This window comes from Astatotilapia calliptera, chromosome 4 (assembly GCF_900246225.1).
Source record: "Astatotilapia calliptera chromosome 4, fAstCal1.2, whole genome shotgun sequence".
Lineage (NCBI taxonomy): Eukaryota > Metazoa > Chordata > Actinopteri > Cichliformes > Cichlidae > Astatotilapia > Astatotilapia calliptera.
The window spans coordinates 2882537-2901822 of record NC_039305.1 but is presented as its reverse complement, the minus strand read 5'-3'; the positions used below and the strand labels follow the sequence as shown (position 1 = coordinate 2901822).

Genomic DNA, 19286 nt, shown 5'->3' with positions numbered 1-19286 from the left:
TCTCATTGAAAACTAATGAGGACTCAGTGTTTTATTCAAACAGCCTAAAGGTGCCACCATATACTGGATTAAAGCACAAGTAACCCAAGGAGCATAATGAGGTTTCCTACAAAAGAAAAAACAGGAGCAAAGATTTGTCCTTAAGCCGTGGATCTAATCTTTACACGACGACGCTTTCCCGATCGTGACAGCGGACACTTAAATTGCATTTGGTAAATTCTTAAAAACACAGATCGGGATACAAGTCCCGACAGTAGCTAAAATAAAAGACGGAGCCCGAGCTTTGATCCCTTTAATGACACGGACGGCGTTTGATGTACAAACACAGCACCTCCTTGTTTCCGAGCTTCCTGTCTCTGCCGGACTGTTGACGTGTCGACAGCTTGCACGGGCTGGTTAAAAGGAGGACAGAGGATCTGGTAGTACATTCAGCTGTCATACCAGGAGGTGCATCCTCTTTTTTTCTTTTTTTTAGGTAACCAACCCCATTCTCCTTTAAAATGGGTGCTTAGAAGTTGAAAATTGCCAACATCAAGAGCTTCCTTGAATTAGGATGCCCTGCAATGCAAGTGTGTTATATAATGCCATGACTGGAGGGAGAGGAAAAGTAGAGCACAGGGGTAGAGATTAAAAAACTTTCTGCATAAAAAGAGAGGAGGGAGGAAGAGATGAGCATAAAAGGGAAAGGGGGGAGGGGTGGGGGATCGAGGGAGAGACAGAGATAGAAATATAGCGTAATGAAAAAGAGAAGGGCGGATTAGGTCAGGCAGGAGTGAGGGTTCACTCCTACAGTGGGAGCAGCCTTTGGGCCTGACAGGCTGCAGGAGGCTGGTCAATCCTTCGGCTCTCTCAAGGCTCCTCTCTTTTTTCATTTAGATAATGGAGCATTTCCTTAATTGGCAGAGCGCAGTTTAGGCCGGGGTTTGTTTGCCAACACGTCAGAGCAGAATTATTTCCACTACATTTACAGCATAGTGTTGCTCGGCTCTCTCATTAAAACCGCAGGCTCCTCCTGCCCAGATAGGGTTGTTTTTTTGGAAATCTACAGAAGGAGGCCGAGTAGCAAGGAGGAAGAAAACACATTTATCTACCATCACACCATCCCTAGTCAGCTTGTCAAGAAAGAGACCGAAACTTCTCGATCTGTTTACCGTTATTGTTTTTCTCCAATCATAAAGACTTACTTCTGGTGCTTTTTTGCCTCCTTTCTTATCGAGAGACTTATGCGTCGAGCTCGCATGATCTGTATCTTTAAATTTGATTGAGGGTATTTGCAGGGGGTGTTATTGGATTTCGGCGTTATTGTCTCACCTTTTCCCTCTGTGTTTTTTAATGTTGGGATGGATATCCGCTCCAGCAGCACTGATCTCACCGTTCTGCTCATTAGTCTGGATTCGCAGACCTCGGTGCTTCGTAACAATAAGACACGCACTTCTGTAGTCCAGCCATTACCGAGTTTAACAATGTGCACCAGCCAGAAAAGTCCATTATTTCTGCAGCTCATCATCTCAAGCATCCATACGAGACAAAGGGTCTGTGAAACTGCTTCATTGCAAAGGGCCATCTATCACTTAAGTCAGGAGCAGAGACTACAAAATACACGTGGAACACAGCGCAAACCGAGCAGGAAGCATATGGATGGATCAGAGTTATACAAAGGGCGCGTGCTGCTAGTGACAGGGCTCTGCAACTTTATATATATATGAGTATATCTCCATCGGACTCAGCCGGCTCACCCTTACCTTTGTAAGACTTCACAAACACAGACGTAATCGATTCTCGGTCCAGTTCCTCAGAAATTCTCTTATTAGTTTGTGGTCAGTCGAGAAAACGTAGGCCTACATTTCAGTGTTGCTGCAATTGTTTTATGATCATAGAGTACAACTGTGCAACTGTCTAAAAACTCAAAGTGATAACCTTTATTTGTGGATTTCAGTGCACGAGATTATTCGGTGCAATTTCCTTTTTTTTTTGTCTTTTAAAGATGAAGCATCGACATCCAGGTCTCGACTGTCTTAAAGCACGAGCGTGTTCATTGGGTGTTGAGTAGATGTAGAACATCCATAACATAAGGTTGTTTCTGGGTCTGAAAAATGCCAGAAACCTGCGTTCTTCCCATTTTATTGATATGCAGCAATAAATCAAGTCTGTTTTGAGGTTGGCCAACTGGGTGATTCACAAGTAGCTACTGTACCAGAGCGCAGAGTTCGTGGTTTCTCAGTCAGATCCACTCATAGCTTGTGATGTCCAGTTTCAAAAAACCAAGACCAACAGAAGAAATGCTCAGAAAACAGTAGGCAACACCTTAGATTACGTTCAGTGACTAAGACTGTAAGTACCCTGTATCAAAAACTGAATTTCAAGGTATTTTATTTAAAATTACATATTTGTGTCGCCATCCTTAAAGGCAGGTGCACCAGAGGGTAACAAGTCAGATTTCTACAGGAGAGAAAGAAAGTCCTGTCAGCAGTTTGTTAGTAAATTTAAGTGTCGCCTGAGGGGAAGGAGGCACAGTTATACTGTTAGTGATTTTAAGTACTGTGTAATGTGTCTGCAATTTTGCAGAAAAACAAACAATACTATAACAGTACTATCTTACATGTAAAGTATACTGTACTCTTCAGACGCTGTTTTTCAAAGTTATGTTCGAACAGTGACTGTAAAAGAAAAGAAACTTCCACCTGGCTCATAATTATGAGGTCACATACTGTAGGCCTGCAAATTTTTATAGTATTTATTTTTGTATTGTAAGCTGGTAAAGGAGAACGGTCACATTTATATTAGTCAAATAAAGCTTTGGTCGTGCACATTATCATGAAGAAAATTAAATAAAGATATAAAAATCTGCCCTAAAGAGTAAAGCCAACGTACGTAAAATTACATAAAATTACTTACAACATATTTATTTCTTCTTTTACTGTAAAATTCTGACTCGGTGTCTGATTTTAGCATCAATATCTTTCAGTATTGGTATAGGTAATAATTTTATTGCATTTTCAAATAAAATACTTTGAAATTCTATTTAATTACAGGGAATCACACCCTTAGTCCTGGGCTGTGATACAAGTATTACCAAACAGTAAAACAGTCGGCGCCACGGGTAACTACATCCATCTTTTATCTACAGTTTATGAAAAACACTACTGACAGAGACATGTCTGTACTGACTAAAAGTACAAAAAGGTGCAAACAAATCCTTGTTCACATTGTTTTTCTCTGCTCACGGTTTTTCGTAATTTAAAGAAGATTTCTGCAGATTTATTCCGTTTATTTAGCCAGAGGCCGTGCAAGCCTCGAAAATAAAACTGGCTGAATCTGAAATTTCAAGGCGGCAGAAACAGAATTAGAGAAAAGTAATCTTTCTAAAACTCTTTAAAAAAGTCCACACGATAACCGGAGACAGAAACAAAGACGGGGGTGGCGAAGAGCAGGAGAGCTCATAAAGCAAAAAGTATGAAAGTGGAGCTTGGAGAGGGAGCAGCTGCTGGTTTAACAGACCTGTCATTGAAATCAAAGGCCCTAATCAAAATTTTATCAATTAATTGATCTTTCCTCCTGTGCTTTGCCACAAGTGCAATTGAGATTCCCCATGACTCTTGCCCCTCCAACAGCAAGCCATGCTCTACAACATAAACTGTGTTCATTAGAGAAGATCAAGGATTTCTCTAATATGAGCTGAGATGTGATATGATGGCTGTTTCCCCCTGACTTAGTTGGTGTGCAGGACATCTCTCCCTGGTTGCCTTCCATATCACACCAGGGATCTTTGCGCTTCTTTCATGCTGGTTTTACAAGTCAAACAACCTACTTTAAGTTTAATTTTAACCGTAGTTCTAACACCCGCCTCCTGCTGTGCGTTTTCCACAGGGTAACCAAGAGGCCACCAACCCCCCAGAAGCGATGGCCCAGCCGTACACCCCAGCCCAGTACCCGCCTCCCCCACAGAATGGCATTCCCGCAGAGTTTGCGGCACCTCACCCGCTCCCGACGCAGGACTACACCGGGCAGAGCCGGGTGCCCGAGCACGCCATGACCCTCTACACGCCCACACAGACGCACAGCGAGCCGGCCGGCACTGACAACAGCACGCCCGCCACCACGACCGCACCGGTCAGTGTCCTTCACCACCTGCAAACACTGTTCTCAACACGCTGTCAGCAAGTAAAATATCTTCATATTATCTTTTTTATCCGCATTATTATAACATTACAAATGTCCGACTGTTCTTCCCGTGACTGGTTTCTTCCGTCTGCTTACCAGTGTGAGCTTAGCCAAATGCTGTGATTTCTCTCGACTCATTTCCTCTCCCTTGTTTCACTGAGAAGTGAGCCTGTTGTTTAATATTCAGTCAATATTTACATGATCTGTCCTTGCCTATAACTCTCCAGTTCTGCCCTCTTTGTATATTGACAGAAAAGTCTGTGTGCATGCAGGAAACTTTTTCAACAGATCCCAAATCACAGCATGTAAAGTCTTCAAACTTTTCGGCTCCAGTATAAAAACATTTTGGAAGTAAATGTGGCCTTGACAAGCACGATTCAAATAACTGGAACCAAATAACATGTAACGTACGGAAAACTGAGGAAAAACTGGTGCAGTTTGGAGCATAAACTCTCATTCAGAAGCACGACCCCTTAAATCGCTGCAAATTAAACCCCATGTTTGACAGAAGAATAGTACAGCGGCAGTAAATCAGAAGTCAAACCTAAGAAATGGTCAAAACAAGATTGTAAAAATTGTTCAAAGCTTAAAAAACATCAGTCCAAACATCTCACAAATAATTAGGTCACTGGCAAGAAGTCAGCAGCATGACTGGATACATAAAAAGTATCCTAGAGAGGCTCAGTCTTTAGAAGGGAAGAAGGGGAAGATGATAATGTATCTCAGGAAAATGCTGCAAAGAATTTGGCAATTTCGTTCTGTTATGTACCATAGATGATGAAAAGATTAAGAGCATCAAGAGAGATCTCTGTACGCAAGGGACGAGGCTGAAAACAATTTCATTTTCAATATTGTAATCTGCAATCTGCATTATAAACACATCTGATTCTGAGGTGCAAATCACTGCATGGGCTCAGGGGCACTCTGTGAATACAGCGCGGTGCTGCGGCCATAAATCCAAAAGTCTACCATGCAGGGGAAACACGGTGGTACTGTAACAGCAGCAGAAGAACATATTAACATCATATATCACACACACATGTTATGTGCATTTCTGGATTTGTTGATAAAAAGATCTCCCTTCCTCAACCGATCAAATAACTTCTACACTGGCTTCTTCTCTTTATTATAACGTGTGCTAAAGTGGTTCTTAGTGCAGGATTTGCATTGCCTTCATTACTGTCAGTGATTGTGATTGAATATTTCCTAAAGTTAGGAGTATAAAGTGTACAAAGGAAGCTGCTATTGTGCAAACAAATGGGTTTTATTCTGCTGAAGCACACGTAACACTGAGTGGGTGTGTTAACAGTAAATTTGTGGTTTGTACTGGGAAAATGATTTCATCTGTTGTATGAGCAGCTGATGAGCTCAGAAATGAAGCTAACTCACAACCCTAAAAGCTGCAGTTCTCCAAATGACCACTTGAGGCTGGCTCATGAAATATATGCATAATAAAAGATGGAGCTAAGCTTACCAATAGGGATGGGTATCATTTAGGTTTTATCTGATACCAGTACCAAACCGGTACTTTTGAAACGGTGCCGGTGCTTGAACGGTGCTCAAACCGGTGCTTAAAGAATGGAGAACACAAAATTGGTCCAAAAACCTCTCATGTTCAGCTGTTTTTTTGTAAAAAGATAACAATGTTAGCCTTTTCTGCAGCTATGGGGCATATATGGTATCACTCTTGGCTGGAAGCAGTGCTTAAACAATGGAAAAAACACAAACTTTGTCCAAAATCCTCTCATGTTTAGCTGTTTTCCACTTTTTCTTTGGTCATTTTAGCCTTTTTGGCCAGGGTGAAGGGAGTATCTGCCATCAAACAAGAGGACAGCCGCATGTAGCTATGATGGTGTTTGCTAGTTCACCTTACATGCATTAATGTAATAACGTGGTTAGCCTACTCAACGTAAATTACACACGAACAACATTAAGCTACTCACGCAGAGAAGAACGGCTGCTGCTGCATCATCATCCTCATCATTTCTGCTACACTGGCAGGGCTAGGGGCCAGGACTCTCCTCTTCGTGTTTTTGGGGGATGTTGCTCCGGGTCCGATAACAGGCACCACACCCGCAGTAGATGCGCTCGGTGTGAGGTCTCGCAGCAAGCTATCAAATACGGCGCATTTCTCGGCTTTTAAAAAAAACGCTATGCGTCGCCAGATTCGAGGTGTTACCTCGTTTGACAGTATCACAGTATCAGCTTAAAGCACTTGTTGCTGCTGAGTTTGCATCTTTTGCTGTGAAGTACAGCCAGACTTTGACCGCTTCGCCTTGGACATTTTTAATCTGTAGCTCTGCTCTAAAAGAACGTACGTACCTGGACCCGCCTACTATCCTTGGAAACGTAAAATGATTGGCTAGAATTCAAAGTGTATGACATCTCAGGAAAAAAAAGCACCGAAATGTGCGCTGCTTTTCGGTCTGGTTACTACCGTTTATGTCAGAACCGGTACCCATCCCTACTTACCATAATTAGAAAACAAAACTAATTTGACCAAAATGAGTTCCTGAATCTATAAAATCTGCAGGAGAGTGTTCACAGAGGTCACGAGAGAAAGCAGCTTCCAGTAGATGTTAGTAGGTCTACATACGCTTCAGTGTTAAAATACCCAACTTTAGACTGTTATTGCTTGCTTTTTAGGTCTGTCTAAGACGTCTGCAGTCCAGTTTTAGTGTGAGGACTTATAGTATTAGTCTGTTATTTGGACTTATCAGCAACTGCGTGTTTGGTTGACTAATACTGTTTTGGAAAGCAGGCTGGTGACTAAACTCGCTTGCTTTCTCATATAACTACATGAATTTGTCCAGTTATCATAATATCCTGTTCAAAAAAAAGTATGTATAGCAAAAAAAGCCAGCCCAGAATGAACCACATGTGAGATTATCACTGCTACACCCATGTTTTGTATACTGTCTATGAGCTGAATGCACCAGAATCCTGTAATTACCCGTTCTGGCCACAGAGGTCACTGTTTCTACTGTTCAGAAAAAGCTGCATATTCTTACTTTAACATGCAAATCTGGCCTATTTTTGTTATTGTAACATATTTGCATTTTTCAAAAGCCTTAATTAACTTTTTCTCTCTCTTATGTTTACATAAGTAGTAAGTGAAATTTTTGGCCCCAACCCTTGTTGCCCATTTTTTTAGGTCATTTTTCTTCCCCCCCTCTTTTTTCAGACACTAATTTGAATGTTTCCTGCATCACAGACACAAAAACAGCCCGTGTTATTAAAAGGTGAGGGTTAACAGTGAGAGTCGCACGGCTGCACATTCATGTGCAGCAGCAGCAGCAGGCTTTGATGTTCAGGCCAAGCTCGGCGCTTGACGATGGAGGCGAATTTGACTGAGAATGCGCTGCTAAAATGAAAGCGCATATCTGAAGAACCATTAGGGGGCTCCCAGAAAAACATGTCAACCTGAGCTGTTTTATTTATTTGCGTGAAGGAGATTTGACATGCTTTCGACATGAATGATTCAGGCTCTCTGAAAGGAGGACACGCCCTCCCCCACTTGTCTTCTTCTCCCTCCGTTAAAGGAGCAAAAGAAAGAGATGCACTTTTCTCCAGCAGCCAAAACCAACAGCTGCTTAGTGAAATCAGCTAATTATCTGTAACTACACCCGGGCGTTTGAGATTTTTCTTTCGAACATAAGACACCGTCGTCTGTGCCAGGACATGATAATGCTCCTGTTTTCACTCCATCATGAGAGTGCATGCCTCTAAAGCGTTGGCACTCGAAGGAGAAAACAAACCTCTGGCAATGGCTTGTGAGAGAAATTCTAAATTATATAGCATACACTTCGTTCTTGTGCGCTTACATAAAATGCCTTGACCTGAGATTTACCTTCACATGGGGTAGATGCAGATAAAAGGGAGAACGCTTAGCTTCGAACTTAAGAGGCGCGTCTAGAAAGACGGATAGTGCCGGCAGAGATGAAAAAAGCGGGACCTGCGTACCTCTTTTTCTCCTTTAGTATGAAAACACCTGCTGCTAGAGGTCAGCGTGAGGCCACAGCCCTGCTGAGAGGCATCGGGGTCGCTCATGAAGAGCACCTTTAATAACTCGATTTTTCCCAGCCTCACAATTACGGCGCAGCCATGAATATTTGGGGGCAGAAAAGTGCTTATACAGCATAAGCAGGGCGATAGCACTGCACGTCGTATCATCATCGGCCTGTAATGTGGCAATGTTTTATTTGAAGATTTGTGCGACGCACTCGGACCGCTCTGTGGTTATGCGCTGCACTTACAGTAATGGCTGGGACACGAGAATTTAAAGTGAGGAGAGACTTGGCAGGAGGTTTAGTCTCCTCCTCCTCCTCCTTCCCACCACTCCCCTCCGCTCTCTATCGCTCGCCGTCTCCACTCTCTCTCCATTTCGCATTTGATTTCATTTCATCTGTTCACCCGCTGTGAAGAGAGCCCAGTGATGGTGGCCATGGAGAGATGAGAGCTCGCCTCATCTTCCTTCATGTTCTCCCCTTCTCGCGCGATCTTCATTCTCTCCATCCACGCTCTCCTCACTTCCACCCGTCTTTTCTCCGAGAGGACGGAGGGACGAGATTAGTGGGGTGTAAACAGAGAGTCTAATCCCCGGGGCTGGTGGGGTAGTGTCGCCCACCGCTGCGTTCCCCAGCTTTAATGACAGACCCAGCCTGTTTGCTGTGGGTGTCACAGACGGGCCCGGGCGCCTTTGATTAGGGCACCCTGCAGAAACACAGATTGAGGGAGCAGATCAGCTACTCGCTGCGAATCTCCCCCCTAAGTTCCTCCTCCCTTGACTCGACTCTGCTGCGCTCAGCTCCTCTACCCCACGACGATGCTTTACTCTGCACATCTTCTCGACTTAAAGACTTAAAAAGAGTCAAGAGAGAGAAAATTCAGTGAAACGTATGGATTCTGTGCGAATTCCCTGCAGAGAACAGAGAGTGTGTATGTTTTAATGAGGCAGGGGGACTGTCTCCACTTCTTTCTCTCTGCTTCTGTGTCTCCAGTCCACCGTCTATACTGGGAAGGTGGCGTTGTCCAGAGTCAGACCTCTGGGACCTCGCTCTGTGCCATGTTCAAACAAGCTGACTTGAAAGCAGTCGACTTGAGGAAGAGAGGCAGCCCCCAACTTTCTCCAAATCCTTAGAGATGAGGGTAGCAGAGGGCTGCCAAGGAGCTCTGCTCGAGCAAAAAAAAAAAAACTGAGCTCGTTATCTGGCTCAGTTCAAATAGTCTGAGGTTTGGTTGAATTTCATGAGTAATCATTCTCTTTTCAGATAACAAATTAAGGCAGTGGCGTTAGGGCAGCACTCAATTCCAGATTTTTCACAGCCCGTGTCAGCGGCACGAAGACTTTCCAAAGGGTATTCTGGGGGACTGTGATAACATAGACGCGCACACAAACACACAGGGGCATGCAGAAAACATGGGCGAGCACATGCAAACACTTATACAGCCGTGCACGCACACACGCTCATCTCTCACAAGCTGTGTTTAAGGGATCGAGACACCACCAGGGTGTAGCTTTCAGAGACACTGCTGATGGCAGCATGTAGGCCGCCATTAAAAGGGGATGACTGTGTTATCTGTAAGTGGGAGGAGTCGCTTACTTCCCCCTGGTGTAAATTCCCTTTTCAAAGATATCCTCAGTGTTCCCTAAAATAAATACTCTCCTGGATCGTTTAAAGGATGAGGATGCTGTTATTCTATTATCGTCAGCAAACGGGTGAATCCCACGAAAAGGCCAAAACTGACAGCACGATAGCCCGTCTCTCAAAGCTTGCTGCCCGAACCCTCTCAAGACGCAACTCACAGAAACGCCGCTCACAAATATAGAGGCTCGGTAATGTCCCGAAACATCTGGGCGCCGTAGTTTTTAGCAATTGTGAGATAAACAACGCATTTGTCGGGGACTATTTTCAGCTGTGCATTAATGCGGAGTCGGGTCTCTAGTGAGTCTTTAGAGCAGCAAGAGTTCCCAGCTACAGTACATAGTGTGTCCTTTATAATGAAGATGCACGTCAGCCGGTCCGACGCAGAGGTTCACTGGTGTGTTTTTAAAAGTTTTCAGAACAATAAGATGTGTTGAGTCACAGAGTTGTGCACAAAACCAACACGACGCACGTCACGAACGTGAAGGAGACCTTGTGACGCTGTCGAAGTGTCGGTCTAATTAATCGAGACCACATGCAGAAATAACCTTTAAGAGAACGTAGATGTCCTTTTCAAAATCTAAATAGATTGAAATATGAGCATGTGTTGCCACCACAATCATCGCCCAGACGGTGTCCAGAAAATGGGCTTCCTCTCAGCTAATTAGAGGCACTGAACTGGACCTCTCGACTGCGTCTGTGCTGTTGTTGCCTTTTGGAGCATTTTAATGGAATTATCTGACAAATAATTTGGCCCGTTGTGTGGTTAATGCACCAGATGGTCCAAGAAGTCTGTGCTCCAATTTTGGTGACTATAGTGTTTTAGTACCCTTTTTTAGCTTGTTACTTAACACGCTAAAAGCAGATATCTCTGTCTGTGTGATGCACCTGTACAGTTAATGAATGCAGCTTGTCACATTAGCTCGCTAGCCTTCGCTGATAACTTGGCACTTCACCCGCGGGTCTAAATGTGGCTTCTGGCTCAAGAAAAGCGAGATGGAAGCGGCCAAAACACTAATGTCCGGGCTTTAAAATGCAGAATCCATAACGTAGTGGGTGACATCACACCGGCAGCATCTGTCTTGTGTGTGTGGTTTTCATACCGGCTGCCACGAGGGCATTACACGTGCGTCATCGATATTTTCCTTGGCCTCAAGTGCAGTGATACAGTTTGGATTAGCTGTCAAACCCGATGCAAGTGAGCCCAACCCTAAATGTAAAATTTATCCCCACTGATGCTTCTTACCAACCAAAACATACCTCAGAGCTGAAGTGGGCTTCTCAGCTTTTGATTCTGCAGAGTTAGTTGAGAGAGGAGACTTTCACGTTTCTGAGCTTTATTAGCGCCGAAACAGCCTATCGCAAAAGACAATCTATTGGTCTCGGTGTTGCCGGCGTGCTGAAAATGACTCCTCCATCTCGGACTTGTTTATATGAATCGAAGGGAGATGGTGGTGGGGGCTGATCCTCCACTCCACACTTAACTCCCTGCTCTCTCAGGTGATGGAAAGGTTATATTTGCAGCTTCTTTAGAAAAAGAAAACAAACGGCGAAGGACTGGAAAAGGAAAATAATGAATTAAACCTCTGGCATTATAATTCTTGAGAGCGAAGACTCAGAAACCCCCCACCCCAGCTCCTATTTAATCGGATGTAATCTACCTGCTTGGCAGCATTCCAATCAGATAGTTTCAATTATGCTCTTGTAATGCCACTCTGCGAGGAGGGGGAAAGTGCTGAGCAGAGCACTTTGCAGGCGATTTGCAAATAACAGCAAGGGAGTCTTTTAGAGAAATGACTGAACAGGAAGCCGGAGAGTTGCCGGAGTTGACAGCTCTCTCACTCTTAGGTTTGCTGGCTTTGGCGGTGACGGCATGTTTTGCATCCCGCCGCCTCCTGCCCGTGACAGCAGCTGTCGGGACAGTAAAGCGCCGCTGAAGGTGGCCTCCTATGGTAATACGGAAGTAATTATTTTCCACTGCTGCACCAGCGTCTCACAACCAGGCAGGTCGGAGCCTCGGGAGCAACGTGCAGAGGCAGCCGTCGCGGATCGCGGTGACACTCGGAGTTACTGAGCTAGCAGGACGCGGTCCGAGGCGCTCGGGAGTCGGCGTTCAGTATTTGTGTTCTCCATATGTGTACTTGCCCCCGGTGTCGGGGTGTGCCGCTGGCCTGTCAGAGCGTCGAGCCAAAGTTAATCTGGATGTCTGCAAACACGCGACTGCGCCTGCCGTGATAAAAAGCCGGGCGGAGGAGCTGGAGGACAGCGGTGCTCTGTAGTCTGGCAACATACGCTAAAGGTCGATAGTGTCATGTGTGACCGATGAAACAGATTGACCCGCGGGGCTGTGGTACCTTGTCACCCTCCACGGTCCCGGCATCTGTCTGCAATGTGTCACCCCCGGGGCCCAACATGGCTACTCAGGCTATTAACCTCCAGCGCGCGAGGACACGGCAGAGTTAAGACCCGTCCACCCGTCTCTCTCTGTCACAAATCCACTCCTTAGTAGCCGGCCGGCCGACCGAGTGCATTTCCCGCCTCTCGCGTCCTCTATCACTTGTTAACCTCTGGTCAGAGCAGGCGGGACTTAGGAAGCCGCCGCCACGAGTGCGCCCTACCTGTACGGCTGCAGGGGAAGACAAAGCGGGACCTTGAATCAAACAACTGTCACTGCTAACAATGTATGTCACCGTCTCGGAATGGGCCATAAAAACCAAATAAATGACGGCCATTACAGTGGAGATTGTGATTATGATAATGAGAATAATAAAGGCGATCATCATTACGATCATGATGATAATGATAATACTGTGATGATGAATTATAATGAATAAATCCCTACCCCATTTCCTAAATGGTGGGAAATGTATCACTACGAGAGGCCTGCAGCCATCTGACAGCCTCGGAGCGGCGTGAGGGTTATCGGCGTGTGCGTGCGTGTCATTCGAACCGCTTGTACTCTGGCTACGGCCTACTCTCTTTTCACGCCTGTATCAGTACAAGATTGCATCCGTGTATGTGACTTCCCAGTCAGAGCATAGTGTGTGTGTGTCATGCTCAGAGAGCACTTCCCAGGAGACCTGGCAGTTTACATATCACATTCAAACAGCTTTTGTTCTCGATATCTGCCACTTCCACTCTCTCGTTGCTCGTTCTCCCCTCTCCTCTCTCGCCGTTTCTTTATTTAGTATCTTACCAGAGGCTCTGGCTCTAAATCAGCCTTCGTTTTATTGTTTGTTTTTTTTTAATATGCTTGCTTTTGAGAAATGGACACTGTCTCTAACACACAAAAAAACCACAGCATTTATCTTTTCTTGATGAGTGACCTCTTGTGGTCATGAGAGCAATTACTTTTCCTCTCTGAGAGACAAATAGGAATTGTGCAGTGCTGCTTCACACTAAAACTTTATTTGAAATTGTAGTTCACTTCTTGTCGCTCACTAACAGTCGGCACTTTCCAGAGTTGAAGTATAGAAATGCCAACACCTACGACGCTGTGTGTGTTTGTGTGTGACCCTTTATTACCAGCGTGTTTCATATGACGCCAATGCATGCAGACCCCCCCATGTGTACCTCACCTGTTTACCATGCAGATCACTGTCACCAGAAGAACGAGATCATTCGTGTTTATTTTGCTTAATATATACTTTATTTATTGTTTGTGCTTTCTGGTGCAAATGAATAAACACAACTTTGTTCATGTGCCGAGTTTAGTGTAGGTTTCCTGGTGCAGTGATATCGTACCACTGTCACAACCCCAGGACGTCACTGCACATCTGCTGTTTGCTGAACAGCTGGCACTTCTATTTTTTATGCTAAGCTAACCTGGGTTCTGTTTAATGGCCAGCAGGAAGCGACTCACCTTTCGACAAAAAGATGTCAGACTTTACAGAATCGATGAGAAAATGCTGATTTGACTTGTGATTTATTCTCTGCATAATTAACCCCTAATTTTATTTTTGTCATTTCATAGCCTGATGGTCATTTTGTAAATGATGGCTCCATTTAGAGTAAAACAGAACATAAAGCAGAGTAGGCTTTAAAAGCAGGACTGGGCTATTTATTTTCCCAAGAGGCCGCATGAGAAATTGGGACTCTCGTGGAGGGCCACACCAATAAGCTGAACTCAGTTCTGCTCACTATTAATTTTCCCTCTTTGCAAACTCATCGGTGCGACGCTCCACAAGAGTCCCAGTTCCTCATGTGGCCTCTCGGGAAAATACAGTTCCCAACCCTGCCTTCAAGCACGACTTTAAACACATCGGTTGGTTTGTGTTTCAGCTACAGAAACATCAAGATGTTACCTTTAAAATCAGGCCTTACAGTTCTTCTATGATGGGTTGTTTTTTATTTAATATGCAAAGTCATTGAATATTCCACAGAAAGAGGATCCATCCTTAGGTTGAACGCATCCCAGTGGATGTCAACATTTCTAAATCTCAAACCAAATGTTTTAAAACAGGAATCCACTCAAAAATGGCATATGTAAAAAACAAACCAACAACAGCTAACATCCATTTTTTATATGCAGTCTATGCTTCTGGCTCCAGCTCAATACTTGCTGCTCATATACTGATGCTGTTTGTTACCATCTAAAACGAATATTTTGATAGTTTTAGCCAAATGTTTAGTGGCTTAAACTTTAACCACAGAGCGAGCAGGTCAGAAACCACTCATTTGATCAATTTGCATAAAACACATTTTCAGAAAACACTTACCGGCAACCTATTGACCAAATACAAAGACGGACCGATGTCAGAGCAGTGCATACGAAGGGAGGATAAGCTGAGCAGTTAACCAATGAGGTTTCGTCCATAGAAAATAAAACTGCCTCAAATACGAGGTCCATCTAAACAGACAAGCCACCAGCACCCTCGGTGAAATTCATCACGGGTGTCACAGAAAGAAACAAGTGGAATTTGTCACTGACATCAGACACGTCATTTATATAGAAATGTCAGCGCAGCATTCGCATAATGATGGAAACAACAACGCTGAGGGCTTTGGGCCTCGCACTCTGATGGCTGTGTGCAAACGTCACCAATAATGTGTCTTTAGTCTAGACATGTCAGGGCTCTGTGGGATCTATATCCACGCCTTTTTGTCAGCGCCTTCAATCTTCCCTGTTGCTCAAGAGCTAAGTGCAAGAGATTAATAAGTGGATTTGTAATGCACAACCTCAGGTTTGACACTATAAGTCATAGGCTGTTTATCGCTTTGGCTTTCTCGCCCGATTGAAAAATAGCAGACGCCGAGGAAGTCAGTCAGCCAGGCCTCCCACCCCACCCCGTACCCTGCCACCCTCCTGTTTCAACCCCCTCTTCTCCTATACTTCATGACCAGGAGGTACAGTATACTGTAGCAGCTAATGAGCAGCTTGTGTCTTTCCTCTGTTTGTTTCCCTCTGGCAGACAGATGATGTGACGCAAACAGAGGGCTCTCAGCAGCTCCAGCTCCAGCACTCAGACTCTTCAGAGAAGCAGCAGCCCAAAAGGTTACATGTCTCCAACATTCCCTTCCGCTTCCGGGACCCTGACCTAAGGCAAATGTTTGGGGTGAGTACCTCGGAGAAAAATTTCAAAATATCACACCTTGGCTCTGCCGTTGCCTCGTTTCCATCCAGAACTTTGAATCCCAGGAGCTTTTTCCAAGGAACTAAAATGTTTTTGCTTCCCCCCCCCCCCCCCAAGTTACATAAATGACTTTCTCGCTGCTTTTATCTTATTGTGGGGGTTATATTACTTAAACCATATCTTCATTGTTACTGGGATGTGATCAGATTAATTCTTGTTGCTTCTGGATTTCTTTTTAATTCAGTGGGAAGTGTAACTATAAAGCACAAAGGCATGAACATCATTGGTCTGTTGGGCATCTTTGTAAACATGTTGCATGTTTATGCTGCACCAACATGATGGAGCCACATTAGAAGTCTCTGTCTCTCTCCTCTGCTCCGTGTTTGGGTCCAAGCTGCAGATCTGCATTTCTTTCGGATGGCAGAGCTGAGCTGCAGTACACACACACACACACACACAGCAGAGCAGCCACATTAAATAGATTAAAGCCCTTCAGTTACATGCACGTGTAATACAGCAATACTTCACTTTTCTGCACGTTTGCTTTGAAACAATCAGAAGATGCCGTTTTATTTTCCTGATGCCACGCTCCGTCTTGCTCGACCACAGATGACGGGATGAGTCTTAACGTTACATGAAATATCTGTGGTTTAACTTATTTTATTACATTGTAATTAAATCTCAAGGTGTTTCATATTGTAAGTTAAAAGTCCGACAATATTAGAGAGACAGAGAACACCAACGATCTGATAACCCGCTCAGAGCAAGTATGTGGCGACAGTGGGGAGGAAGAAGTTCTTTTTAAACAGGAAGAGACCTCTGGCAGAGCCGAGCTCTGGGCAGCTATAGCTGTGACTGGTTGGGGGTTGTTTTGGGGGTTTTTTTCATGCTTTTGCCAAAACTGGGGGATACTACATATAATAACTAGCAGGACACTTGCACCAATCAGAATGCTCGGTGTCCACTTGTGCAAGTTGGGACATCTTTAAAAATAGTTTCCCTGCAAGAAAAACTAATCAAAAATCTGGCACTTGAAGAAGGTTCCTGTTGTATTAGTGTATGTACTGTTTATTGCAATGTGAAGAACGATCCTACAACAAAGCCTGAAACACACAGGCTCACTCGGGTAACCAAACCGACAGCAAAGTTTCTGCAGAATATATGAAAAACATTGTATTTGGATGTAAAGTTAAAGGTCAGCACTCGAGAATCTGACATGCTAGCAGTTGTTGTTCTTGAGCGGTCCCACCTCACCCTAATTAAAGAGCGCATCCTCTAAAGTCAGAGCAAATTATTATATCTTTATTAAAGTGAGTATGAAGCTTCTGGGAAAACAATCTAAACCACACAACAGGACGCGTATTTAATGAGCAAAGCCAGCGCTTAAACTGTCATCTAGTTAATGCATTGATTACTACATTGTCAGAAGGGGGAGAAGGAGGAGTGTCTTCTGAGTTTTTAAAAGCAAACAGCTCAATCAGTCCCAATCAGGTGCTGAACTCATCGCTGCACTGCAGGTTGGGCACTGGGGAGAAGTTAGAGGAGCCCGGTGCGGTAATGATTTTACTCTTCATCTTTGTCTGCTCTCCCAGAGAGCTGCGGCTCGCTTTGTCGGGCTTTTTTTAGGCTACCGTGTCCCCTGAACAACTGACGTGAGGGTAATTTTAATCGTAAAATATGAGGACAAATACAAAGAAAATGGGGGGGAAACAGATTTAACTTTAATTTCTGTTTCTGTTTTGTTCTCGTATATCAGAGCGTATACAATGGGTAGTCTCCACAGGTCATTAAACAGTCTTATTTTCTAGAAGTTACACACAGAACGGTCAGCTGCTGACAAATGCAATGAGATTACATATCAACATACGAGAGGTCCACCACAGAAATTCTCTCTCTCTGTCTCTTTGCAATTAATGAGCCAATATATACAGTTCAACAGCTCACCCTCGTGTCTCACAAAAGCCTCGATACCAATTGAACCAAACATCCCCTATTCAATAACGATAATGGATCTGAATGGAGACGATTGCCAAAAATGTACTTTAAATGTTATGCACTAATTGGACCATTAGAATCCAGAGGCGTTAATTCTCGTCGTTATGAAGACAACATCCAGCTGATGATATTAATTACTCGCGAGCCGTGGCTGTGGCTTTATAAATTGCAGACAACATGGCTGCGTGCTTGCTCTCTCTTTCTCTCTCTGATTGTTGGCTTTATTGTTCCCAGCTCTGGTGCAGGTCGTGTGGAATCCAAATCACCTCAGTAATTAGCTTGGAAGCTTTGTGTGCCTGACTGGCTCGTGCAGATATATGATACAGAATTGATCACAGCCCACCCAGTCCCCCTCAATCACCCTTCTCACCCACATTGCCCGTTCCCTCCTCTTACCTGCACCTTCCTTTCATTCTTGGTGGTTGGCACACTAGAGAATTGTGGGATCAATTGTCTTGGGTCGAGCTTGGCGAGGCGATAGCTGGTCTGCTCCACCCTCTGACATGGCCTCCACAATGGGCCTTTGTGCGATCAGCACGTGCAAAGCCTCATCCCTCTAGCTCTAATGGCTTCTGGAGCGCCACCGGCTCAATACGCCATTACTGTTACGCATGAGTGAAGGCCACAGACATGCAGGCGGGAAGACAGAGGAGAGAGAGAGTGGAAGTGCGGCACGGCTCACTAGAGAAGGCGTCTACAGCAGAGCAAAGCCCCCACCAGGAGCCTCCATCTGCTCCCACACGGCACGGGGAAACTGTCTCCGCTGAGCGCCACGAAGGTTTCGACAACGGTAGGCGGCGTTCAAACGAGAAGGGAGGGCCTGAAATCCACCCTGACATCACAGGGTTAAGGGTGTGGAGAAACCTGTGAGCTTTTAACGAGGCGCTGAATGAAGGCCTCATTAGGGCAACCGCAGCGGACGTTAATCAGTAATTAGAAACTGTGATCTCTGAGAGTGAGTAAGTGTGGGGGAAATGAAAACACTCCAAGCGCGAGTGAGCTCTGCGCGGCGCCCATGCTGCGCTGCTTGAGGGTGCCCTCGTTTGTGTGACTGGGTTCTTCAGCAGTGCTTCTTGCAGCGAGCGTAAGGGCTCTCGCAGCGCTCCCCAGAGCAATCAGGACCTCTGCACTCCCCCACCCACCACCACCACTCCGACTGTCACTGCGCCTGAGCGTGCTCTGTTTGAATACACAGGGCGCCGTAGCGTAATTATAGGTTTCTGAAGAGCTTAAAGATATTCAGGCTAATCAAAGGTGGAGGCACAAGGGCCTCAATCTTGTTTGTTGCTTCCACACTTGGAAGCTTGAGGTCTAGTAAATATAGTCGATTATCACTTCCAAGTGCAGAAAGACAAAAACACTAGTGTTCTTAAAATACAGACGCTGTCTAGCCAGAGCCGTTTCCGAGTAGCCTCTTCTTTTGTGGTTTACAAAGAAAATAAATGGAAAAGCACCCAAGAGTCAAGTTACAGCCCTGTTATTGAACATACAAGCACGACCTGTGTTCTTAATGGTGCAGTCACGCTACCACAAAACCTTGGTGCAGTGTCATCCCCTTTGAAATGGTCAGCGGCACAGAACATCTCTGACAGTCGTCGAAGTCGGTTGTCGTCATCAAATTCATGCATCGAGACGCTGATAAAAATGCAATAAGACGGTGTCAGTCTGTTATCAGTTTGCAATTGAAGCTGGCCATTCAAGTTGGGAATTGACCCCAATTAACTGCTAACCTGAATGGGGTCAGGCTGGCAATTACGTGCAATCAGTTTGTGATAATACGATGAATAAATTGCCGAAAACAGACGTTCACACTAAACAGAAAACACAGTAACGACTTGCATTCAGTTCAGCCAGAACCTTGGAACAGAAACTCAGTGACGCAGCTGTCGGCAATCAGTCCAAGTCGTGGCGC

The 19286-nt window shown here is 44.8% G+C and overlaps 1 protein-coding gene across 11 annotated transcripts in view; it reads left to right on the top strand.

Annotated features, from left to right (window-relative positions):
- The window catches only part of LOC113020226 (RNA binding protein fox-1 homolog 3), a 421260-nt gene that overhangs the window by 372207 nt on the left and 29767 nt on the right, over positions 1-19286 (top strand). For 10 of the 11 annotated variants that reach the window (XM_026163999.1, XM_026164003.1, XM_026164001.1 and 7 more), the window contains 2 exons: positions 3868-4161; positions 15218-15361. In XM_026163999.1, the coding sequence (XP_026019784.1) occupies positions 3868-4161; positions 15218-15361 (438 nt within the window). The remainder of the gene's footprint in view (positions 1-3867; positions 4162-15217; positions 15362-19286) is intronic. The other variant, XM_026164000.1, reaches the window with a different exon arrangement.